General features: G+C 42.3%; 1 protein-coding gene across 1 annotated transcript in view; it reads right to left on the reverse strand.

Annotated features, from left to right (window-relative positions):
* The window catches only part of APBB1IP (amyloid beta precursor protein binding family B member 1 interacting protein), a 66212-nt gene extending 45424 nt beyond the window's left edge, over positions 1–20788 (reverse strand). Inside the window, exons 1-3 of the mRNA XM_035545531.2 lie at positions 20472–20788; positions 5288–5359; positions 606–693 (exon numbers count right to left, since the gene is read on the reverse strand). Of these exons, the coding sequence (XP_035401424.1) occupies positions 606–693; positions 5288–5359 (160 nt within the window). The 5' untranslated portion in view covers positions 20472–20788. The remainder of the gene's footprint in view (positions 1–605; positions 694–5287; positions 5360–20471) is intronic.
* Between the last annotated feature and the right edge of the window lie 6205 nt (positions 20789–26993).

Consider the following 26993-nt stretch of genomic DNA (forward strand, 5'->3'; position numbering starts at 1 on the left):
TCCCCAACTCAGGGGAATGCGAATAACCAGCACACCCCCCACCCCAGTAAAAAGAAAAACAAACAAACAAACAACAAAAAAAACCACCACCAACAAACATACCCCCAAACATAAAAATAGCATTATTTTATAAACTCAGATCAATTCCCTGACTCGGTTGTCAGGGAAGCAAGCAGCTGCAAATCCAAAAGTGACAGTGCAAGCCAGAATGAGAATAAGCAATGTAAAGTAAAAGCAGCTGAAGCTAGTACTTACACTGGAAAAAAATGCTTATGCATTTTCCAGTATGCTAAATCTTTGTGTAAAAAGGTAGCATTTTAAAAAGCAATTTGGGGGACTTCTTTTTTGTTTTCCCTTTACACTTGGACATCTTAAAAAGTCTGACTTCTGTATAAGATTGAGCAATGTCCTTTTAAAAAACAGGGCTCCTCTGAAGTTTCCTAAATTGAGGCGCACACACACATGTACCTCACCCTCCAGCAAAACATTTTTTTTTTTAACTTTATTTTTGATCAGGAGTGTTTGAAGTTTTTTTTGTTACATTTGTTGGTGTGAGGTATTTTAAAAAAGCATAAAAAGCATGAATGAGTCCATTCACTACTTACCGTTTAAATCCTTAAAACCCACTGTAAAGCTACATTCCTTGTTAGACACTTTGGGGGATGGAGGTTGTATAGTCTCCACTCCTAAACTCTGTTAAGATAAAAGAAAAAAAAAGGTGTCTAATGACGTAACTACTGTTACAGACATTAACATTTGTCAATCAATTACCTGAAAGCGTCTAATGAAGTCAATTCTTCTTCAAGGAGCAGAATGCCACACTCTAGTTCTGGGATTATGCCTAGACTGGTAAACTAAACAGAGCCGGGACAATGGTTCAAGCACCATTTCATGCCAGGTATTTCATGGTTTGCATGCTTCCTAACACAATGTCGACATATGCCAATGACAACTCTCGTCAGGGAACAGCTGGGCATGGTTTGGGAAACAACAGAGGCTTGGGCTGTTTCACAGAATCATTGAATCGTTTGGGTTGGAAGGGACCTGAAAGCCCATCCAGTTCCAACCCCCTGTCATGGGCAGGGACACCTCCCACCAGACCGGGTTGCCCAAAGCCCCATCCAGCCTGGCCTTGAGCACCTCCAGGGATGGGGCATCCACAGCTTCTCTGGGCAGCCTGTGCCAGTGCCTCACCACCCTCATAGTTAATTTCTTCCTAATGTCTAATCGAAATCAACACCCTTTCAGTTTAAAGCCATTACTCTTTGTCATATCACTACACTCCCTGCTAAAAAAGTGTCCAGCTTTCCTGTAGGCCCCCTTTAGGTACTAGAATGCTGCTATAAGGTCTCCCCAGGGCCTTCTCTTCTCTAGACTAAATAACCCCAACTCTCTCAGCCTCCAATAGAGACATTGAATAAAGGCAGACTGGTTTTGAGGGGTTTTGTGTTTTTTGGGGGGGGAAGAGGGGTGCATGTGTTGAAAGAGTTTAGCTGTGTATGTGTACAGATTTGAGCTATGCAGTGCCATGTGCTCCGGTGTTATATTTACTAATATAAATGTAACTTTGCTGTTGTTTTCTCCTGCTGTTTGAAAAACAAAAAACAAACAAACAAACAAACATAAGACACCCTGTTTTCAATAGAAACTGTAAATCTGCATAGATAAATAGAGAATTCCTTGTTTGTGGCTTGCTGTTTAGGAAGCAGGCAGAGAAACAGTGCTTCCTAAGTTAGGAAAAGTGCATAAAGCGAAGATAAATTCCACTTCTATTCCCCAGTGAGGAAGGTGATAGCTCTAATAAGCAAACACCGTAGACAAGGCTGGAAGGAATTTTAAGGGGTTGTCTAGACTTGTCCTACTACAAGTAAGTTATAACGGGGTTCTATCTGACAAATGTATAGCTAACCTCGTTTTAAAAGTTTGCGATCAGATAAATTCCATCTTCTCTGGCGATCTGCTCCAGTGCTTCACTAGCGAGATCGCTATCCCTGCCATCAGACCTTTCTTCTGCTGCTTAACCTAAACTTCCTTTGCAGCAGATGAAGGCCATTCCCCGTTGCACTATTCTCTGTGGACATGGGGGAACCGAGTACTCCTTTCTGCTCTGAAGCTGCCTTTTATGTATTTTAAGATTGTTATCAGCCTCCTCTCTAGACTAAACAACCCCCATGCAATCTTTTCTCATAGGTCATGTTTCTTTTTCTCATCATTCCCACTGCTTTTTTCTGGAGTTTCTCCAGTCAACCCTCCTTTTCTTCAGAACGCAGAGCTAACACTGGACAAAGTTTCCCAGCTGAGGTCGTAGCAATGCTACACAGAACGGAAGGATTACTTCATTTATCCTACAAGCTATATACCCTTGTTCATACATCCATGTTCATCCACCCATACATCCATGCGTTGGTCTTCCGGTGCAACAGTATGACATTTTGTTCACTGTCAATTTGTACCAGAGGCATTTACATTTTGCAGAGTTGCCTGAAACTGACAGGCATTTTTCATGAAAGCTAACGCAAATGTTTTCCTTGGCAACTCTTTTCACCTATTGCCCACCCAAGACATGTTGGTTTCTTCTGAAGTTGCACAGAGCTGGAAACCAAAGCAGTGACAACTTTAAACACGGCTTCTGTGTTAATGCTTACTCTCATAAAAATTGACTTGGACTAAGTAGCGGGAGAGGAGAAACGAAGCTAATATGAATTTCACAGCGATGGAGAAAATAAGAAGGGGACAAAGTGTATTGAGGAAACAGACTATAAGAATATAAAGGAAAAACTCCAATTAGTAATTCAACAAGGAGTTGTAACATCTCATAATGGCCATTAAAGTGCGGAATGAAAAATGAAAACGGAGAAAGTACAAACAAATGGAAATTAAAGAGCTAACAAATGAAATGTTAAAAAACAAAAAATTAAAACGAAGTTCATAAAAACAGCAGAAAAGTGCAATTCTAAATTTGCATTCAGTTTTCAAACTCTTTATACAATGTAAAGGCATCACTACATGTTTCTATCATTTACACTTAGGAACAGACAATTGGAATGGTTAAAAGTGGGTAAAAAACTCTGGAAACTGGCTTAGGAAATTAAGAATCTAAAGGAATTAACAAATGCAAGGTTTATGTGGCAAGGGCTTGGTAGCAGGGGGCTGCAGGGGTGGCCTCAGTGAGCAGAGCCCAGAAGCTGCTCCATGTCAGCTGGCTCCAAAAGGGACCTGCTGCTGGCCAGAGCTGAACCATTGGCGATGCTGGTTAGGCCTTTGGGAGAGCAGATTGAAGGAAGGGGGAAAAAACCAACTGCTGCGCCACAGCAGGTGGGAGAGTGAGGAGCGAGAAGCAGCCCCGCAGCCCCCAAGGTCAGTGCAGCAGGAGGGCAGGAGGTGCTCCAGGCACGCAGCAGCAGTTCCCCTGCGACCTGTGGAGAAGCCCCTGGTGGAGCAGGCTGTCCCCCTGCAGCCCATGGGTCCCACACGGAGCAGATCTCCACGCTGCAGCCCTCCCGTGGAGGAGCCCCCGGTGGAGCAGGTGGATGTGGCCTGGAGGAGGCTGCGGCCCATGGAGGAGCCCCCGCAGGAGCAGGCCCCGGGCTGGAGCTGCAGCCCGTGGAGAGGAACCCCCGCAGGAGCAGGGGGCCTGGGGGGAGCTGCCGCCCGTGGGGGACCCGTGCTGGAGAAGTTTGCTCCTGGGGGATGGACACCGTGGTACGGAGCCGTGTGGGAGCAGTTCTTGAAGAGCTGCTGCCTGTGGGCAGCCCCCGCAGGCTCAGTTCGGGAAGGACGGCATCCCGTGGGAGGGACCCCATGGGGAGCAGGGACAGAGAGGGACCATAAGGGAGTGGTAGCAAGGAAGCTTCAGGGACTGACTACAGCCCCCATTCCCCATTCTTGTCTAGTCTGCTAGTGATAGACAATAAATTATGTGAATCTCCCTATGTTGAGTCTGTTTTGACCCTGACGATAATTGTTGAGTGATCTCCCTGTCCTTATCTCAACCCTTGAGCCCCTTCCATTGTATTTTCTCTACCCCTTTTTCCTTTGAGAAGGGGGAGTGAGAAGCGGTTGTGGTGGAGCTCAGCTCCCCAGCAGGCTAAAACCACCACAGCAAGTCTGTTAACTCTAAGTCTTCAGGCCTTCACATATGCCTGTCTCCTTCTCCCATGCAGTGTTTAGGGAAAGGGTGATGCCAGCACATCAGAGAGGAGGGGAATCAGTCTCAGTTTTAGAATCACATCCCGTCCCACCCGGTGCTGCACCACTGAGTGGAGAAGCTCACTCTCTTATCCTCCTCCCTGATATACACACACACATATATATATATAAAATAAACATTCATGGCTACAAAAAGCTCTTAAGATGGAGAAAGGCTACCAAGGGGCAAAGTATTTGGATTTGACAGCTAAGATTGTAATACGAAATCTTGGCTTTCACACAACCTCAATTGTTTAAGCACAATCCCCATTACATGGCTCAGAATTATTGGTATTTAATTTGGCAAGCACTGGGATTCACCAAAATGAAAGACCCCTCAAAACAGACGCTGTAAGTAGTCAAACTCACACAGAACCCAAGAGATAGCTTAAGCGTTTTCTAACAGGCATATACTAATATGCAACACATTTACTGAGTTTCTTTTGTTTTTTAGAAATAAAAATTATCCTTTATCAGGTTTTGCAGGTAGTATTCTGTAACTGCAGCTTTAGAAATGGGCTCCTGCTGTTTTATAGTTTCCTCTCAAGTTTGTATTCTGCACTGGCAATAACATCTCTATAAATTCTTGAATTGCACCCTAGCTGTAACTTAATATTTTGGCATATCTAAAGATGCCTGTTATTGCTATATTCATACATTCAAGATAATATAAAATGTTGGTTTTAGTTCCAAAGCTTACATCTGACGCTCAGGCTACATCTCATTTACCGTGTATGCAAGGCATTCATACCTGAAAAATTTGGACTCAAACTCTTCCTGTTTTGATGGAATCTTTCAACTTCTTGGGACCGAGTCCCAGAAGAATATAAATTGCTTATTTGTTTTTTTTTCAGGGGGAGAAAGCATCTTTCATAAGCAGTTAGCTCTCTCTAACAATCTAGCCTGCATTGATATTACCACATTCTTCAGGCCACGTGGTTTGAATGTCGGTCAGAAACATTTAGTTGAAAGTTTTTCAGAAGAATTTAGGTGTATATTTATTCAGAGTGAAAGAACACGAAAAATGTTGAAAGTTGCCTCTTTTCTCTAATATGTAACAGCTCTTTTTCTAATCTTGATTGGAAAAAAATATATTTACCTGGGTCAGCATGTCCATCTCCCCAAGCAGATTGCTGAACATTTCATCTATATCATCACATGTTTGCTCCATCTGAAAGAAAAAAAATCCACAGACAACAAATTATCACGAGTTCCTTTCAAAGCCAGCAATAGTCAAAAAGAGGATATGCGATATTTTTTTACAATTCTTTCCCAGTTAACTTTAAAGCAACTGTTGGCGACTTGCAAAAACTTCCATCCATAGTTTAGGAATAACTAACAGATCAGAAGCTCAGTCCTGTACATGCTTAAACATATGCTCAGGCTCTACACTCATGAGTTCCAATGACCTCAGTCCTTGTATTAGTTACGTTTCAGAGGAAGCCACTAGCAAATAAATCATGGTTGTATCTTAAATATCAAGGAAATCCAACTAGTGAGAGATGGAAAAGGAAATGAAGTTTGGGGTTGAGAAACTCCCAACCGAATGCTTTGTCTTGAAAGCTCTTTCTTTGGCTGAGATGGCTGATACAACCAGAGGTATGTCTCAGAGGTTTACTAGGTATTATCTGGTTCAGGACCTGGTTATGATTAGTACATAACCAACTTTTTGTCTCAATATTTTTCCCTGCCTTCTTTCAAATACTAGTACACTCAGAGAACTCTAAAGTTACTGAACCTCAAGGCAGCTGAGGAACAGCACTGAGACAAGGAAAGCATGTACAGGCTGGGTGGCAGTAAATGGTGACTTCTGTCGCAAGAGGCAGGGTGTGAGGACAGCACCAAATGACATTAATGGGGTGATACAGCTTCTATAATAATCCCCTTCCTCTTTCTCATAAATCTGTTCCTTTGCAAGGAGTGAAGTAGTGTTAAAGGGTGTCTGACATGGAATACTGCTGAAGACAAGATGTATAAACATCATTTTCTTAACCTGCAAGGGACTGCTAACTCCTACTGACAGCGTAAAAAGTTCAGAAAATGATCACACTTTAAACATAAGTAGTACTATTGATTCGCTAAGTTTGTGTGCGTCTTCCAGGATGAGGACCAACCTGATGCACGACAACAATCAACAGAGGACAGGGACAACTCTAGTGACTGGAAAGACTGGCAAGAAAAGAAGATCAACAACTACCCTGTTCCTCAATCTTTACAATCTTCTTCAGTCTTTCCTTTAATAGAACATCTAAAGTCATGTAATAATTTCATAGTTCAATATTAAATACTACTGAACCACTCAAGTAAACATCCCTTGTTTGCAAATTATTTGGTAGCATGTTTTTAATGATAGTTAATAGTGGAATAGTGAAGCAATCTGAGCTGCTCTGCCTCCTTTGAACTTCACCCTTCAGGCATCTACATAGGAAAGATCAGCCTCATTTCCATGTGTCCTTTCACTACCTGTGTTATCACTGACACCAGAACTCACTAGGAGCAGGCACGTATAGCTCCCACCAGCCAGGCTCGGTGTGTACCCTACCTGCTTTAGACTTTTTTTGTAGCTGGTGTAACTAAACAAGGTGCAAGCAACCGGGAACAGAGCTTAGAATTTTCCCAGTTCTCTTAGATCCTGGCAATCCAAGACTTACAGATTTGGAAACAGGATGCTGCTGAAGGCACTGTACCGTGTGGTCGGGAGGGCTGAGTGTAAGCCCCGTGGTGCAGACAGCACCGCTACGCCCACGTTTCGTAACAGGGCACGCACGTCACTCACGGCTGAGCAGATGGAGAGCTATAGGCATCTCGGCTGCTTCATTTCCAGCTGACAAACCCACACTGGATGGCTCACTCCCTCTGTATGTAACACACCTATCACACAGAGCTTTCTCTATAAAAGTCAGTTTCTGTAGATTCAGCAGTAGCCCGGTTGGGTAAATCTTTAGGGAATGTTACTTCATTTATTTGAATCAATAGCTGTGTAGTAGCTTCCTACACACCAGGTACATGGAAATCAATTTTCATAAAACGGATAGACAAAACGCCGCTTATTTGATCAGGCACAGCAAAGTCGGTTTTGCTATATGACAAAAAATGGAGCTGCAGCTCATACTGACAGTATCTCCTCAATGCTTATGTAATAATTATTTTACATGTTCCTGTTTTCTCTGATTTAGGAGAACAAAACGATCTATTGGGGGAGTCTTATCAGCTGTACCCATTTGTATGTTTTGCGTTCGGTTTTGTGTTTTAACACTGGCTAGGTCTACTTTCACGAACGAGTCGTCATACTAATTCCTTTGACCAACTGAAATTCTGCTTTGTTATATTTTTCCAGAATAGAAATATAAAAAGGGGGAAAAATTCTCTTGGGTTACAACCAAGAAACCTTAACAAGAGGAGGAGAAAGGACTGTCTAAAAAGGAAGAAAACCCTATGAAACCTTTCTAGTGTATATATATATATATATTTACAGGTAATAATAAATTTAGATTTTAGTTCTTTGCAATCGTATGATTTTCTGAATCTACAGACACATATGATTCAAAAGGGAAATAAAGTAATTGCATGGAAAAGCAATGTACAAAGAATTCACTAAGAATGTCCACTGTAAATATGACCTGAGTTAGTCAGCGATGACTTTTCCTTACCAATTCAAATAAATGACTCTTTACACTAGCGTTTTTTAGACCTTAAGCACATGAGCTGGAACGCACGTATTGAGAAGGATGTGTGTCAGTGTCCCTTTCAAGTGTCACTTTCCATGACCAGACATCCAGCATGATCACCCAACTGATTAAGCCAAGTTGTCACCAAGCCATTCTCCCTACCGGTATCTCTCTTTTTCTCTTAAATTTTTATAGATTGGTTTTAGGAAGAAAAGTTAACACCATCAAATCAAACATCATCAGATCCCATGAAGAAAGTATTTTCATGTTAAAACACGTTGAATGATCTCTTAATGATCTCTTAAACCACTATGAGAACATTCAAAATTCATTGGGGATTTTGTCAAAAGCTAGAAAAGCAAAAGGTAGCAAAATGAATCCCCCAAAGGTGGAACTGCCAGAGCGTGCCACATCCACTCTTCTCTTCTTTGGTCCATTCCATTCATGACTCCTCTCCATCCTCATTGCTGTTCTTTCAATGCCACAGCAGGAACAGCTAGACTAAACAACAGGCAGATACTATAGGGAACTATCCCATTCAAGGAAGATGTTGGACCAGCAAAGTCTTTCTTTTGAAATAGCCTTGAATTTATTCAAGCCAGAAACTCAAAGTGAAACCTGCAGGTGTGTAAGTTATTATTAGGAAAAAAGGGGAAAAGATTTACCTAAGTCCCCAGAAGAATACCGAGTTTCACATTCAGTCCTCCTTTATATCCACTAAAAAGCAGCTTTTTTGTACAGTTATCCTGTACACAGTACTACCACTAACTCTTAAAATCATTATAAACTAAACTGAAAACTCAGTACTTCTACAATGCTTCTTCTGTAAAGCATTAAGATATCAAGCAGAGAAAATATCAGAATTAAAATAAAAAGAGGAAATTGTGGTCGTAAAACATAAAAATAACAAGGGGCACAAGGGAAGGCATGCATCTGAAACCTAACCTATTTTTAAAGTGATTAATTTTGAAGTTGATGCCTTCTAAACCTCTTTTTTTTAGTTAACACCAACAGTACAGGAAAAGGTATTCCTTATTGTTTTCTTCCTTCCAAATTTAATTCTCAAACCTCCATTGAGCGCTCATTTCCTCATGAAAGCTTTTCTCTTCAATACTCCCACATTTCTCACACTTTATAAATAAGGTGTGGGTGCATTTTCTCTTCAGCTTGCTATTTTAACCACCAAGTCTCACTATTTCGTTAATATATATTAAACTCTCACAGGTTTACCTAGAACAGAAATACCAACTCATTGCATTTTGACTCATCAATACATTTATTCACCTCGCCACTTACCAGAAGTCCCCCAGACCAGGACTATTATTTTTTTTTACCCTCTCAATTTCAGGTTTAGAAGCCTCTTTGCTGTTAAATCACATTTAAATCTAAATTTAGAGACCTGTGAATAAGAGAATTCATTGTACTTCTACGTATTTTTTTGTACTTCTTTGTATTCCAGCTCACTCCATGAAAAAAAATATGACTTCTGTCTATTTGTTCCTATTTCTTCTTAACTGAGAGAGTCTAAGGGATACCTTTTGTTTGTCAGAGGCTTTGCTGGCATTTCCAAAGACACACGTACATCCACCCAGGTGCCCCTGAGAGGGGGCTTCCAGCCATTTCACAAGAACCAGCCTGCAGCCCTGGCTGACACCACAAAACTCTCTCTGCTGCATTTCTAAACAGCAACAGAGCTGCACAAAACTTTTTCCAGCTTCTAAATATCTATTCCCTATATACTCTTATCTTAAAGTGAGATGTAAGCATCTGTATTTCTTGAGCTATGGGCTAGGAAGTTGGAATTTAATTATCTAACCTCTAACACCAGAGAAATTCTGCAGATGCAGGGAAAACTACCCACACAGATGGAAGGGAAACACTCCCTTGCCCGATTTGTTGCTCTTGCATGAGAGGCAGACTTCGCTGACAGCGAAGGATACTGTTTTCCCACAGGGCTAGTCCAGTATCCCAGGGCACCAAAGAAGAATAGTGACTGGGAAACTTCTTGCTCACATACAAGACCAGAGAAACAGTCCTTGCACTCAGTGTCCCAGTGTACAATCCTACACGAGCTAAGTATAGTCTCATCTGCATCATTTAGTGCCACGCACTGACAGGTAGAGCAGGGACTGCCTTTGCTGGTCCATAATATGAACGATGTCACTGACATCCAGATTGGCTTTCTGCATGGTTGCAAATACCTTCATTTGTGAAGGTACTAGGGAGAAGAAAAACACCCACAACTATATATTTTTTTTAAGAATGAAGAAAGCTTTATGATTTCATAGAATCAGGGAACCATCAAATGGTTTGGGTTGGAAGGGACTTTAAAGTCCATCCAGTTCCAAGCCCTTGCCGTGGGCAGGGACGCCTCCCACCACACCAGGCTGCCCAAAGCCTCATCCAGTCTGGCCTTGAACACCTCCAGGGATGGGAAAGCCTGTTCCAGTATCTAACCACAGTCATAATAAAGAATTTCTTCTTTATATCTAACCTAAATCTACCCTCTTAGTTTAAAGCCATTCTCCCTTGTCCTATCCCTACATCCCCTGACAAAGAGTCCCTCCCCAGCTTTCCTGCATGCCCCCTTCAGGCACTGGCAGGCCGCTGTAAGGTCTCCCCAGAGCCTTCTCTTCTCCAGGCTGAACAACCCCAACTCCCTCAGTCTGTCTTTGTAGGAGAGGTGCTCCAGTCCTCTGATCATCCTCGTGGCCCTCCTCTGGACTTATTCTAATACATCCATGTCCTTCTGGTGCTGGGGGCCCCACAGCTGAACGCAGCACTCCAGGTGGGGTCTCATGAGAGCAGAGCAGAGGGGCAGAATCCCCTCCCTCGCCCTGCTGGCCACGCTGCATTTGATGCAGCCCAGGATCTGGTTGGCTTCCTGGGCTGCAAGCGCACATTGCTGGCTTGCGACGAGCTTCTCGTCCACCAGCACCCCCAGGTCCTTCTCCTCAGGGCTGCTCTCAATCAATTCTCTGCCCAGCCTGTATTTATGCTTGGGGTTGCCCCAGCCCAGGTGCAGGACCTTGCGCTTGGCCTTGCTGAACCTCATGAGGTTTGCCCAGGCCCACCTCTCAGGCCTGTCCAGGTCCCTCTGGATGCCATCCCTTCCCTCCTGCGTGTCAACAGCACCACACAGCTTGGTGCCAGCAGCCATCTCGCTGAGGATGCACTCAATCCCGCTGTCCATGTCAGTAACGAAGATGCTACACAGTAACAGACCCAATACAGACTCCTGAGGGACACCACTCATCACTGGTCCCCACCTGGACATCAAGCCATTGACCACAACTCTGGATGTGACCATCCAGCCAATTCCCTATCCACCCAACAGTCCATCCATCAAATCCATGTTTCTCCAGTTCAGAGGCAAGGATGCTGTGTGGGACTGTATGAAAGGCTTTGCAGAAGTCAAGGCAGATGACATCATTTGCTCTTCCCTTGTCCACCGACGCTGTCACTGCAGTTAACAGACAATTTGCACACTTAGATAAGACAACTGCACTATGTCCATGATGAACACATAGGGAATAAGTTGTTGGACAGAATCATTATCCATCAGCAAGCAGCTACCAGTAGTAGTAAAACAAAAAATTCACACTACTAAAAAAAATAAAAGATAAAAAATTAGCACGAAAGCTGTGATCACACCGTGTAGCTTTTAAAAGGAGGCATAGTGCTACAGTAAGCAGAGTTGGAGCTGTTAGCACCTGATGGCTCTGTGAGAACTACCTACAGGCAGGCCCTTTCAACAGGAAGAGTGGTCTCAGGCACGTGGTAACGAGGCTTCTGTGCTTGCAATCTGAAAACAAGCTTGGAGGCCTTGTGCAATACCGAACAGGAAACACCAACGGTATCACAAATGAGATTACCATCTCTGCAACTGTCTCAGTTGAGTTGATGCAGTTTAATCAACCTAAGGGCTCTCTTTGAGAAGAGGCATGAGGAACAGCATGGTATCAGTAGAACAAGGACGTACAGCAGAGCTGTGAGAGGAACTGAATTAGGAACCAGCCCACCAAGAGATCTGACAGAAGTTACTGATGCACTCAATTCAGAGCGTTGCTGTTGTTCTTAACCTGTGACACACGAAAACAGCAAGGATAAAAATACATGAAGTAGAGTTTTACAAGTCACATGGAAAGATCTTCACCTCCCACTACCTGCACTACAGCATGTAAATGTCAGAGTACCATGTCCACGTGGGAAGCCACCACGTTGGCTCTCTCTTCTTCTAGCAGTTATAGCTAGTAGTGTTAGTATTCCTGAGAATTTCAGGTAGGGATGATGAACCTCAATGCTTCAAGAGCTAAAAAGAAGGCTCCACCAACTTGGAATCAGAGCAAAGCTTTCGTGACAGACAGGTTACAACATATCTCTCAGCAAAGGATTTCTTCTACCTGCTTGTGAAGCATGTGATGCTAGCCACTGTTGAAGGCAACTCGCTCGCTAAATTGACTGCAGGTCTGAAACAGATCTAACTAGGTTTCTTACAACGATTTTACTGCTGGGTATCAAGAAAAACTCTGTCTACTCTGATGTCTCATAAATTTCAGTGAGGGAGGTGGGAAGTTCCTTAACCATCTACTGCATCGTCTCTAGTAAAAAGTCCCTAACAGCCCTTTAGGTCAATTTTTATGAAGTAGAATATGGGGGAACATCCATCTCAGCAGAATTCAGCCCAGAAGAAGAATCCAAATAGTTACCAATTCTTGTAGGTACTAAGAAAGGGAACAAGTTTAAGAGGGAAAAAGTAGAAATGGCAAAGTACCCTTACTAGTTCAGAAGTCACATTTGGCTTTGGATTAAAACCAAAACGGCAGATAAATACAATAATGTAAAAGAATCCTTTTCTAATGTTAACCTCGGGCACCAGAGCATCTTCAGGTGACCATGGCACAAGCAGCACGTCACAGCATTTTCCACTGATTGCTCCAAACACACATTTTTACATACGCTGTGGAACCCATTTTCATTCCACTTGCCTTGTTATCTTGTATCACACTGCTCATCCTGGCGCTAGCAAGGCTCAAAGTACACGTGGTAATTAAACTTCTACCTCGTAATCTACTAACTCCAGAATGTAAATACAAACACCTTTAGATAGGAGCAACCCCAAACTCACAGGTCCTACTTCTGTTACACAGATACTTTAACCATGATACATACGCAATTACACCTCCTGAAAGCTTATTCCCTTTTTGATGTTTTGGAAATTCACAGTTAGCTTGCATGTTTGACAGGAACAAGCATGCAGTTAGGACTGACTTTGGAAGTCCTTATTAGTCCAAAAGACCCAGATTTCATAGACCTGGGAGTTATACAACTGCTGTCATCAGTGAGGTGCAGCAATGTTTTACCCTTGTTTTGCAAAGTCGATAGCGACAGTTTCAACATCGCAGGAACTCCTATGCATGGGTACCCGAACAGAGCACAAGTACAATAACAGCACGTCGTTTTCACGCATAAATTTGAGAACCTGACTTTCCATTAGTGAGAGAGAGGCGAAGAGCTTTACTGTGCTTATAAAGCACAGCGTGATGCTGACTCTGGGGCTGTCCTTCAGATGCTGCTGCCTCAGCAGCCGTCACCTCTGCAGTCCCCACCCTACCCCTCTGCCCCATGCCCTGCCCCAAACACAACCGCTCCTCTTTGTCCTGCTCTCTCCGTGGTGGTTTGGAGAAGCAGCTGTGGGTCCTGTTCTTAGGGTGAAGTGGGATGGGAAGCTTACTGAATGGTCCCAGGGGCTTGGCTAAGAGAGACAGGGACCTAAAAGTTTATCCACAGTATGTCAGGAAGAAGTTAGCCGAGGCCAGAGGAGGGGTTATGCAAAGGGCACTGGTGCTAAGATGAGAGTGCAGGAAGAGCATTTAACCAGAGGCAAGCAGTGTGCGCTACAGCTGCAGGAAAGTGCCGAGGGACGTGCCGTGCAGGCTGGTGCAAGGCAGCTCATTCACCAGGCTCCTCTCCACTCCCCCAGGCACAGGCACAGCCCGGATCTCAAGCTCCAGAAAACGGATCCCACAACAGAGAAGGACTCGAGCAGCTGCAGACTGAGTTAAAAGCACCTTATGCAAGGGGAAAAGAAACCCTAACGTACAGAACAAACACACGAAGGAGACATTTTTATCCTCCAGAACTTCACTTTCGAGCCCGCTGTCAACTCCCAAAGGGAACCGCTTTGATAGAGCTTGAAAGCAGTGCCACTTCTGCTCCTTACATAACCTCTCTGCAGATAACGTGCTTCAGTCTGGCCTGTGGGTCCAAGAACATTACAGAAATATTGCACAACTACAGACTTGGTCATCTCATTTTTCCCTTGCCACAACTATTTACTGCAGAACGGTCCAGTTTGGGGACCTTCCCACCACGAGCCATATAGAGAGCACAAACTCTCTGTAGGGTGCAAAATGGTAGGAGAGGACGTGACATCTTCACATGGAATTGGATGAAAAAACAACTCCCAGTCCTATGCCAGATTGCTGGCACACAGAACAAGACCTCCACTCCCCAGGTTAACTTCTGGGAAAGGCAGCAAGCTGGATGGAAATGTGTCCTTAAAATGGAATAGTAGATTAGCTCTACTCAGGTACAAACAACAGCAGACACCCAAGTTACCAGAAAACACGGATCTCATCTCTTAGGTTCTGCCTATTCCTTGCCATGATGGGAGAGCAGAAAGGTGACAGCGTAAGGCAAATCCAAATAGCACACATTGCTTCCAGCTCTTCCCACGTTCCTTCCCATAATCTGTAGTTTGCTAATGTTGGTGCAATGTTTTCCTTCCTGTTTTCTCCAGTTACCCAACACTGCTGCACAGAGCTAACACGATCAGACAACACTCTCCTGTATTTTAAAAAACTGCCAGCAAATGAGAAGAGTGAAATTGTTGGTACTTTCTGGATCCAGCATAACTGCATGTTCAGCCTAACACTTCGTGCTCTGAAATGGAAGAGATGGACTCCAAGCATTTCATCCCTGATTGATACTTTTAAACTGTTCCCAGAACGCCCTATCCTCAGGTCTGTGAGCTATGGGAGTTTGTCGTGTGGCTCCCCACTAAATGAAGGTTTTGCTATTTAGCTTCAAACTCCATAAGCAGGCTGATCTTTCATTAACAGGTTGTCTAACCAGCAGAAAACGGTAGACAAGGAAGCCCACGTGTGAAGGAATACATGGATCCACAGAGTGGGAAAATCTGTCTGCCTTCTTCCCCGATAACCTACAGAATCAAGAGACACTAAGTGCCAGAAAATGGAAACAATGGCACGAACTTAGGAAGAGGAAAAAACGCATGAAAAGTTACAGTACAAAATTTAAGGGCAGGAGCTGCTGTGTCGAATAATCACTGATTCATCTGTCCCAATATTCACACCCTGTCAGTGTGCCACTAGAGCTATCTTATCTCTTGTAATCACACGTTCTTATTATGGCCAGAAATATTTAGGGGAGGGCACTCATGGTATGGGAAAGGAAGACTGAAAGACAAAAAGACTTTACCATAAAATGTTCTAACAGATAAGAGCGAAGAAAAAGGGTAAAAACAAACCTGTAAAATGTTTTTGAACCCACGTGTTTGTTTCATACAATGCTTGCGTATTAAAATCAAATGAATCAAGTAATGCTTTACCTGAATTTCTAGTATTTCACCTAAGTGCAGTGCTCAGTACCACAGTGAGTAGTAGAAAAATTAAGTGAAGACATTTTTAAACCTTTTACATGTTTACTGCTGACTGAAGAGTTAATTTCAAGGCCTGTTACTTACTTTCCACCTAAAAAGAGCTGCTTCCTTCAGTCTGCATAGTGCACAGCAACCAGAAACAGCAATAAGCAATGGGTTTCAGATCAAGATTTGTAAGGAAGGTGGAAGCCTGGGGTCACCACAGATGGGATGGTGTATCGCCACAGCCCCGCAAGCCCTGAACCGCACAAAGGAAACAGTTACAGGAAGAAAACGTGGCAGGATGAGAAGAATCTTGTGACATTCCCAGCGTATTTCTTCCATTTCTGTATGGTTTTCCACGAGAAGGAAATGCTACCGCCTCCTTCTCTTTTTTCCTCCCCACGTGGAGGAGGGATGGAACAACTGATCTGGTCAGAGATAACGCCTCCATCACGGCACAGGGGAGACAAAGGAGGTCAATCACATGGTAAATATGAAAGGCGTTGCTGAATTGCATGGAAGAACAGTGCCACCATGGACAAAACTGCAGTAAAGTTTATGCTGAATCTGCTCCTAGGACTGACACCAAAACCAACTGGCTCTCTAATGGTCTGACAGCTGCCCCTAAGTCTTGAAGATGTGGTCAGCAAAGTCCAAAACTAAGCTGTAACCACACCACGTATTTGGGAATGTTTTCTGTGCTCGTGTTTTTAGCATGTACTCTCACTTGCTCAGGGTCATCTCACCAACTCAGGCATGATGAGCGATGTGTACAGCACATCTTCCAAATATAGGGTTTTGTTGAAAAGCACAGAGAACAGTAACGTAGACTTGACTGCTACCTATTTATCTATTTATTTTTTAATTTGCAATCATAGAAAAAAGACCACATTAACTTTCAAAAAGACTTCTTGGGCTGAAACATCCTTCTTGATTCTGTGCTTAACGGAAATTCCCACAGCTAGGGACAAAATTGGGGTTCCTAGTACTGTTGGAAAGGTCACATAAAAATCTCTCTCTGAAAAAGAAGAAAAGTAATCATGTGCCTTCAGGCTGGGCTACCTGAAGATGCAGTGAGAGTACCAAAATGTACAATGCCACTGAGAAGCAAGTTTTCATTTGCTGCACATATGGACTGGATGCCAGCAGGGAACCAACAGGTGGACAATTCTGTGGAGCTGGCCTGCTCTCTTGGTGAGGCGTCTCCTAGCTGACACGTTATTTTGCCTAAATCAGGAGACTCAGAAGGTCATTTGCAATTTTTATTTCAGAAAAGGCATCGAGTTAGTGCCAGTATGATTTTGACTCCTATCTGTTATCTCTATGCTTGATAGACCAGCAGTGCTGCTAAAAACAGATTTATTCCCTATGTACCCCCTCTTCCTGGTATGAGTGGGCAGAATGACAAAATTTTCACCAAAATTTTTATGATATCAGTTTGATTGTCTGAGGTCAACTGAGAACTTTCCGTTGTTGGTGATGTCAGCCTTGCAGGATCTGCCCATCGCTGATAGCAGCTACACAGGGAGTTCCATCCTTTAATACTAGTGCTACATGTCATGCTTTCACATCCGCTGCTTTAGATTACAAGCAAATACACAGAGTGAAAGTAAAAATGGAAATACACTGAGGAGATGCATTCAGTGCAAAATTACTATCAGAAATGTCTCTATGCATTTCTAAACAATATCTTCTAAACAGAATATCATAAAAAAACGGGTTCATATCTACCGAACCTCCTTTTTCTTCTAGGATTCATAATGCATCTACTCCCCAAAATACTCCTATTAACCTTAATAACTGTAACCCTGATTTATTTGAAGCCAAATTCTTTAAATGCTGGATCCATGCTTGACAAAAAGAAATAGTGCTGTCTGCAGTCTGACATGGCTTCTGGTAGCAAAAGTTATGATAGCAATTAGCTAGCCAGAGATCTAAAAGGTTACTTTACTGGAAGAAAGGCTTTGAAACTAATGACAGGGTTAAACTTTTTCAACAGTCATTATCAAGCTAGTTTGTGAATTCCCACATTAAAGTTCTAAGTCAGATCTAAGTCATTTGTGTTTCCTCTTCATTCACAGTTCAGGAGCAATGCTATAAATTAATATTAAGGGGTGGTGAGGAACAGATGTTCATGCAGATGCTCAGAAGTTTCCTACAGAAACACAGGGAGGACATAGGCACCCTAGTCTCTTTCTAATTGCAACTACTACCCTCCACTCTGGCAGCTGGGCTGTTAGTATCTAGGGTAGTCATGAATCAACAGGCTGGATGATAAGGAAAGCTGGCTAAACCATTTTCATTTCCAAGAGCGATTTTACTGTACCATGGGTCATTCCTAATCATGAAGAGACATATGGTGGAGTTTCTGTGAAATTTGCATCTGACTTTGTCATCCCAGACTCTTCTTTTTAGTCAATGAAGAGGAAGAAAGGCAATTTTATAGAGCATGATGAGTAGCTGTCTAAAACTGGGCAGCAGAATCAATTTGATAAGTATCTCTCTCTGTTGTTGACAAAGGTGACTAAGAACCTCTGGTGACTAACTGAAATGGTCGTGTTTAAAGTTGAGTGAGGAGGATCCTGTCTATGAAGTCCACGTGTTTTGGGAGGTCTGCATGGATGCAAGTTGTCATCATCCCCAGAAACCTTCAAAAAGAAACAAGCTAAAGCTTCTATAACATTGCAGGCAAACAAAAGGTCTGATTTTCGCTTTCGCTCCAAATCAGAACCTGACAAAGAGAAGCTGTCATCACAACAGGTCAGATGAGCCTAAAACAAAACAAGTCAAGACATACTGAAGTGAAAAATGGAAAAAAAAAAAGGTCTGTGGGAAAGAAAAACACCTGTAGTTTGCAGAGACAGTGAGAAAGGACAGGATCCTGAATGATATGCGGTAAAACCAAATTTGGCTACATTCCTGTAAAGCCCCCTCTGAAACATAATTGTTCTTTTGAGAAAATCCATGTTCACAGATCTCCTCCTTGAAAGACAGATGTTGTGAATCTACAGACAGGCAGGTTCTCTCTTGAATGAGGCAATCTCCCCTCTCAGCTCCAGCAGCACTCGATGCTGCTAGTTTTCTCAGACATTTTGTAGGGTCAGATGTAACTGCTGATCCCTCCACCAGCCCTACCTCCCCCTTTGCTACATACTGCAGAAGAATAGAAGGTAGGATTTCTACTTCTTGTTCCTCTTACTGCTGTAAGACACCAGTTCCTTTTCTGCTAACAGAAAAGATGAAACACAGCAAATGTAAAATTTTACTGCTTTAGGGAAATTCATTACTACCTAAAAAATCTCAGGCTATGTTCACACGTGCTCAGTTAAAAGGTTACAAGACCCAGCCGGCCCCTGTGTCCATCCTTCTGCCCCTCTATGCAGGTTACTGCCCTCCCAAATGTCTTAGTCTCTAAAGCTTTATTCATGAAGAAAGACCAAGCCTCTGTATCGATTCACAGATGCATGAACGTGTGATCTGGTAGATACTGCTCAATTATAGTAAGAATCAGACTTTTAATCTGTAAAAAACAAATTAAGCTGAAATAAACATTGGATAACAATATAAACCAGCACTTCAAAGGCATCATACTCTTCTTGAAGACATGGCAAACCAAATAATCATGAATTCCAACTTGAACAATTAAAACACAATGTATTCAATAATTACTTTGAGGCTTCAGTCATACTTGTCTCCAAATGCCAGAAGTATCTATAGTACCCACAGGAGGTATTTAAAGAAGAAAAAGAAGACACAGGGAATGATTAAAAACACCATTTCTGAGGCAGTACATTTTTCCATTTATGTATGTTCCCAGATAGATCCAAATTCTCTGAGAACACAAACCAAGGATCACTCAGCTATCTGTAATGCTCCATTGATTAAACCTCCCAAAGACATTTGTAATCCATATTTCAAGCCAAACAGTCTCCATTTAATGCTTGCACAAAGCATGAGGTACAATTAAATTAACAGTCTTGTTAGCAAGCCCACAGGCGAAAAGAGAACTCAACAGGTTCAGCAAAAAAATTAAACATTGTGCTTTAAACAGAGCTTTAACCTAAATTCACATTCTTTACAAAGTTTCTGGAAAAAAAAGGTTGTAAAGTTAGTGAAGGCAAATGAGTAGGAGGCTATACAGGTGAAGCAGGTCATGCAGCATACACAGACCTGTGAAACAAGGGGTTTATGTGCTTGTCTGTGCTGAAGCAGGTGTACTAACCGAAGTCCTGGAAACGCTACATTTACACCCCTGCTGTGCAGCAGCGGGGTAATCAATTGACAGCGATGCCACCAGAGTCATATGTGAAATGGGTATTCTTCAGAAGTTATTTAGGGGCAGCTGACAAAACACAGATTTCATGTAATTCGCAAAGGGGAACTAGCACCAAAGAGGAAAAATTACTGCCAGAAAACCGAAAACAGAGGTTATGAGGGGGAAGACTCGAGTTAGAGCCACGTCAGCCCCAGAATCAGCAAAACCTGTGCCAAAAGGCACCTCAGCAAGCCAAGCCAAACCAAACCAAACTGCCTGTCCCACACTGGTGGCATCCCACACCTTTTGCTCGAGGGCTGTATTCCAGCACCAGGCTGGAAGGTAGGCTTAACAGCCCCTACCAGGTACATCTTCCCAGCGTGACAGCGAACAGATTTAGTAACTTTCCTTTTGGTGCGCGATGGGTTGAAACAACACCCCAAGCTTGTGGAGACAGTACTTATATCACTTCTCCCTGGTATTAGCATGCAGGTATCACACAGGACGGGCCTTATCGAAACGAGGGAATGCATGTATTCCTCCTAGAGACCATGCGGCCAAATAGACCGCCAGGCAAGGGCTGCAATCAGCGGCACCCGGTACACACCGCTTCGACCCGCTACAGCTCCCCCCTCCAGCACCGCTACCACCCCGCTCCGTCGGGGCCAACGCATCCCTCACCATCCGGCTTTACCTTGACAGGCGACGGCAGCCGCCGGCTCCCGGAGGCGCTGCGAGCAGGAGGCGAGGCGGGCTGGGCTCCCCGGCACCGCCTGAGGGGAAATGGGGGCGGCTCACCGGCTGTCGGGCTTCCCGGGGCGGCCACCTCAGCGGGAGCCGCCCCGGGGCTCGCAGCGCCGCCCTCCGCCTTCACCCGCCGTGGGCAGCAGTCCCGCAGAGCCCGGGTCCGGCCCCCCTTTCGGGGACACGCGGGGACTCCCCGCTGGAGGCCGCCCCGAGGGCTGTGGTGAGCCGAGGTCCCCGCTGGAGGGTGGGGTGGGACCCACAAAATGGAGCCTGAAAGCCCAGGCGGGAGGCGTCGCGTTTCCCGCTCCTCTCCTGCCCCTCGTCACCTCACGGCTAGGCCGGGCGGTTCTCAGGCAGAAAGGTGACTTCTCTTCCCACTACGTTTGGAAAGACTGTCTAAAATTTTTTTTTTTTTAAATAATGCTGTCTCAAGCCAGCAAGTTGGTTTTATGGCGTTTCTGCATCATTCTGTGGCATTGTGAAGTGCTGCTTTGAGGTGTACTAAAATTTCCTTCACTGAGTAGGAATAGTTGTATAACACGTTAAATTCCCGTTCCCGCCTGCCAAAAAGGGGAATGTCTCCGTCTTGAACTTCTGTTACTTCAAAGTCAGTTTAAAAAGTTGTCAGGTAGTTTAGCTTAATCTTTGTTGTCAGGTAGTTTAGCTTAATAGTTCCTAAGCCATTTATACTGAAACACCAGGTTTTGCTCCAAATCAGTGAAGGAATCATGTGTTCCATTCTTCCAGTACTGCTGGAGATAAGACAATTATGGCAGAAGGATGGTAGCATTTTAAATTACCACCACTTTTGCACGGCAAATATGTGTCAATGCTTTAAGGAGTAATTGCATTGAAGAAATACAGCTGAGATGGTTCAGCTATACTTAAGAATGCATTTAGGGAACAGTACATTGTTCTACTCCTGTTATTTAAAAACAAACAAACAAGCAAAAAACAACAAAAAACACCACCCCCCAAAAACAACCGAAGAAACAAACCACCACGCACTGTTTAATTGAGAAGCTGGCTAAAATTTACCAGAGACTTTGCTGAACTCCGAACTACATCTTTGGCCAGGCAAAAAATATGTCCAAATATGCAAACGTACTAGCATTTGAAAAATCATGCACAAAGTTAATAAACTCATATTAGTGCAGCAGCTTGGGAGTCTGAGATCCCGTGGATAGTGCGTATTTTCTTTGCTGACTTTCTTTGCAGTTGTTCTTTTGCCTTTTGGGATCACTATGGTGCCAAGGAAAGAGGTAATTTAAAAATGCAGATTGACAATTAAATATTTATCTTTTAAATCATCCCAAGGTCAATTTTGAAATCTGCAACTTGAAGCAAACACTTTGCATGTGTTAGAATTATAGCTGATGGTGCATTTTCTTGCCAAAAAGTGTTACTTCACTTCTACGTGTGACCTAGCAGTAATATGGCCACACCCTGACTGTACTAGTGGTTTCTCACTTATTTTAATTTTCTCAAGATACATGACCAAGTTATTTGTATGATAATGTACAAAAATCTATTCTGGTGATGCAAATGAGCCTTTGTTTCCTCTCTGTGTAGTTGTATTTATTGCTGCCCTCTCTAAGTGTCATAAAATACAAGTTGAGAAAGCCAAATGTTAGTATTTTCCTGCGTTCCTTTTACCTAGCTATGACAGATCAGCATCGTTCTCCCTAAGAGGAACAGTGGAGATGAGAAGAGCACAAGGAAAAGAAAACAAGGAGAAAACAGTAAGAAAATCATAGAAATCCCAGAAAATCTTGAATGCTGTCTGAGGTTTTGGGCTGCATTCAGGAGCATGAGCATCGTGCTCCAGTGGGATGGGTGGAGGCCATCATGTGTTCATAAGGAAGAAATGTGGTGAGGGAAATGCTGCAGCAGATATGGACCTGATTAATGATATGGTTAGAGAGAGACAACGTTTGTGGCAAGAGCAGGTGGAGATATTTGTTTTCTCTGTTCTCAGCTAAAATGAACACGTAGCAGAATCATTCCCCTGAATTCCAGCCCTGTGTTCTGCTCTTCTCCAAATGCTTTTTGTTTTGTAATGGAAAGAAGAGGCACACTCCCCACCCACATAACAATTGTGTGTTTCACAGCAGTTGCATGACTCAAGATTTGACATATGCAATTGCAAATTGCTCTTTTCCTTTTCTTATCACTGGAGAGCACATCACTGGGTAGATACGCTGTCATTATAAACCCTCAGCTCTGGGAGCGTTGTTAATCTGCAGAGTCCTTGTGGATTGCATTTACTGTAATGTAAGTTTCCATTAAGCAGAAGGTAATTCAGAGTTAAAGCAGAACATCTGTTTTTGAAAGGGAACAAACAAATGTTTTTAATGTTGGGAAACCAAAACTCCACTGGGAAAAATGTAATATTTTACTGTAGGTGCACTTCTTTAAGTTTCATTAACATCACTTTATGCACTGATAATGGTCAGCTTTTAAGGCTGACCTTCGTTTTCTCACAGGGCAAATGTGACACTGCTTTGACTGTGATCTTACCTGCCATGAGAAATGCATGATCAGCCCATAGACCTCATTGTTATCAATGAGAAGGCTGCAGATATATAAGATGTTGCCAAGCCACTCTGCCACTGGCCAACATTTAAAAATAAAAGTAAAAAAAATATATAAAAATTAATCATCTAAATGATGGAGTATCCTCTTTTGAAGTAGCCCTCTGTAGACATGGTGAAGATCTTTAGCACGGTGATTGGAATATCCTCTGGAGTATACCAGATTGCACTAAGACAGCATTTTTTTTTCAGGAAACCTTGAAGAGGTTGCAATTTGTGCAAAATGAATCACAGCACCACATCAGACTGTGATGTCAAGTAAGGGCATTTGGAAATTTTTGTATCTCTGCTTGGGATATTCCTAGATGATAAAGCAGAAGGTATAGCGATAATCAAGTAGCTAGTTACAGGTCTTGTGTTCTTACATTGGGATTTAATTCTATTGCAGTTTTATATATATACATATATGTATATATTCCTTTGTGATTATGCAGTAATGCAGAGAAACTGTAAACTATTAAAATTTCCTATGAGAAAGATGGAAAGCTCTCATTTGAGAGTTTGTATGTAAGCAATTACCAGAAATAGCTTTTGAAGAATCACTGTAAAACAAATTTAAGTAAATTGGATTGGATTGGATGCAGAAGCTTGTTGACAAGTACATCACATAAATCTTCAAATAAAAAAAATAAATAAGGAAGAAGCAGAAACTCAAGGGCTGAAGAACAGCCCTTCTGTCCATCCGTCTTTCCATCCTTTTGATTCTCATATGCACTTTTTAATTTAGGAGACCGCAGTTATATAGATAGAGGCAGCTCTTGATAAAGGAACGTAATTATTTGCCTTAGTGAAGGGAACAATGCACCAGCTAATCAGAGAAATCCACTTACAGAGATACTGCGTTACCAGGAATCCTGAAGCTGAGATGCAGTTAGTAGTATCAGAGTGAGCTGAAGTCAAGAATTATCTTGTGTCAAAGAACATGAAAGACAAGAAAGTATAAGGAACAGTAGAGCTACTCTGCAAGTTTATTTTTCTAAAACAACTAAATGGTATCAGTTAGTCATTCAGAATTGAGAGTTACCCTCCATAACTATTTTTAGGAAAGTTTACATGAATTTGTTCTTAAAATAAAAAAACAAAAGCAAAACACAACATGTACATGGATGAAAAGCTGAAGAAGAGGTTCTCAGGCTATTTGAAAATGTCAGTAGTGGAGCTAAAAAATTCGCGCTTTTAACTGCAGGAAATTAGAACAGAAATACTTTTGAAAAGTTTATGATCACAGCTTAATTACTGCAGTTCTGCGCACTATGAGGATTTGAAGATAATTTCCACTTTCTTGCTTAATTTATTTCCTTTATATACAGTAGAGGCTCATGTTAATCAGTGGCTTCCCTTTCCATATGTTCAGGCAATTATTTACATGTCTAGGCTTTATGCCATTATTTTTTCAAAGGCTTTAATTCAAAACCTAGAGATGCTTTTTTCCCTTGGTTCAGTGAGTTTTTGATCAGGTCTCAATTTTCCAGGTCCCACATGTAAGTATCACTCTGTGTACATCCCTATTTCTTGTGAGTGCTTATACATAGGGGATATATATATGCCTTTCTGTTCTTCAAAATTACCTATTCAGGTCGGCCCATTTCTTCCCAGCAAGAGCTGGGCATCTAACAAAAATTCCAACTGTGGTAGGAAAAGCGTGACCATAACTTGTTTATTAGTTTTATTAATCTTATGATAAAATGAATTTGTCTGCACTGTAAATGTTGTTAAATAGAAAACTGAAATATCATCTAACTTATTGAGAATGCTACTTGTTATTAACGAAAATTGTAACCTGAGGGTTTTCATTTGAAAATGTCAGCATTTATTATTAACATTGTTTCTTCAACTTTACAGGACAGGCTTTTTGCTATTGCTCAGAGCAGTGTGTACAAAAGTCAGCTTAATGAGAAGCATCATTTTAAATTGGACATTTGATTTTATTAATGCTGTGTGTTAGATATCACATGTATGACAAACTGAGCATGATAGAAGCAAAGATTGGAAGCTTCTTACTGAAGTGAATACAAAGGGTATTTGAAGACAAAAGAAGATGGGATTACCTGGCTCTGTTAACAGAAGTAAATGAATGATGTATTTTATTCATTTCTAGCTATTCAATCCTTTATTTGCTCACTTTTTTCCTCTGTGATTCTCTATCCCCTTGCCCTTTTTTTTCCTGATTGTTAAAAAGCCTGTAAATGTGATTTACACAGAAGAATGTTCATTTGAGTTTTCTTCCCCCCAAAAGTCAATCTGTGTGAACTTGCATGTGAGCCCTTTCTGACATAGCTCTTCTGATCATACCTGTGTTAAACCTTCTCCTTTACTTGATCTGTGTGGACTGTTTGGTTGCATTCATATGAACAGTAAAATTTACCCCACTGCCTGAAGGCTTATCAAAAGACTTTGAAACTCTTATAGGTCTTATTTTGGGTATATAATAGTAGATAAACTGTGCTGGGATTTCTTCTGAGGAGGAGACACTGTATCTCTCAAGCTGAAATGATTGTAAAGTCAGAAAACAACTTCATAACTTTATTTGGAGATTTCACTTTTTCCCCCCTGTTGTTAAGAATTCGGAATAAATCTGTCCACGTCCTCCCTCCCGCCCCCCCCCGAATACTTTTACAGTGTTTTACAGTAAGATTTATGGAAATAATTGTCAGAATTTTTTGTGTGTCAGAAAGTATCCGCAATGTCCAAGTGTGTATTTACTCTTTTTTCCATCTCAGTAGTTAGTCCAACACTTCCCTCATAAGTAAAATAAGAAGAGAGTTTTACTTCTAGTGCTGTGAATATTTCTCTAACATTTCCTAAGGACTAATAATGATGGGCAATTCTCCTTAACTTAGGACTAATTTATAGATGCAGTAATTTAAATAGCCACACGACAAAGTATAAAGTGCGGTGCAGAGTCATTTGTACCAGAAAAATCCTCCAGCAGCTGGTAAAATCTTGTCCTTCATTTTCAGGTGCAGATGCTAGGTTGCATCGTTTTTTACAAGCATTTGCTTTTCTGTAACTGCGTGCCAACAGGAGGCTCTGTGGTTTATGGTGAGTATGTCTGTTGCTTAGAGCCGCGCTGTATTGCATTCAGCCAGTCGCAGTGTGTGTGCAGGGTGAGGGGCAGTATGAAGAAAGTGGCACTATATGCCAGTTGGGCTTTCTTTTATAGCATGAAGAAGTGAGAAGTGGAGGTGTTGCACAATCTCTACTTATTTCCCATCAGCGTAACTGTGTGTCTAACAAACTGATGGAAAACTTCAGAAATAGTCTTTAGACCTATTTTTTTTTTTCCACAGCAGATGATCCTGGAAGTTCCTGCAGAGTAGATTTTAGGTGTATGGTCCTTACTTACTTCTCACAAGGGTCCAAGGTAGGGAACAGAACTTTCCTGAAGTCGCTCACTAAATCTGGAAGCAGATGGGGAAAACTGATAGAGTTTCATCTTCTTGCTCCACCTTAAAGGGAAGTGAATATGAAGTTAGCTCAGTCATATGAATTTAACAAGTGATTTGGTTTGTTTAATGGATTTGTTTTGGGTAGGATATGCTGCATTAATCCCTCCTGGTAGATGACCAAAGCAAATATTTATTGCTAGCGTGGCGTTTGGCAGAGGCACAGTATTCTGATGAGGTAAATATGGAGAACGGTAATTTTGGCTGATGCTGTTACTTCACCTCCCAAGTCCAGTATCAGCCCAAGAGCTTGTGCCTCTGATCATTGGAGGATGGAAAACTATAGACATGGCTGGTGTGGAAACTGGTTTCCCAACAGGCTTTTTTCATGCTTAGGGCTTGAATTGGAGTGGTACATGGCCGTAAGACATCCTCTAGACATCAGAATCTTGTTTAAGGAATGTGGTTTGTTTGTTTGTTTGTTTCCTT

This window comes from Cygnus atratus, chromosome 2 (genome assembly GCF_013377495.2).
Source record: "Cygnus atratus isolate AKBS03 ecotype Queensland, Australia chromosome 2, CAtr_DNAZoo_HiC_assembly, whole genome shotgun sequence".
Lineage (NCBI taxonomy): Eukaryota > Metazoa > Chordata > Aves > Anseriformes > Anatidae > Cygnus > Cygnus atratus.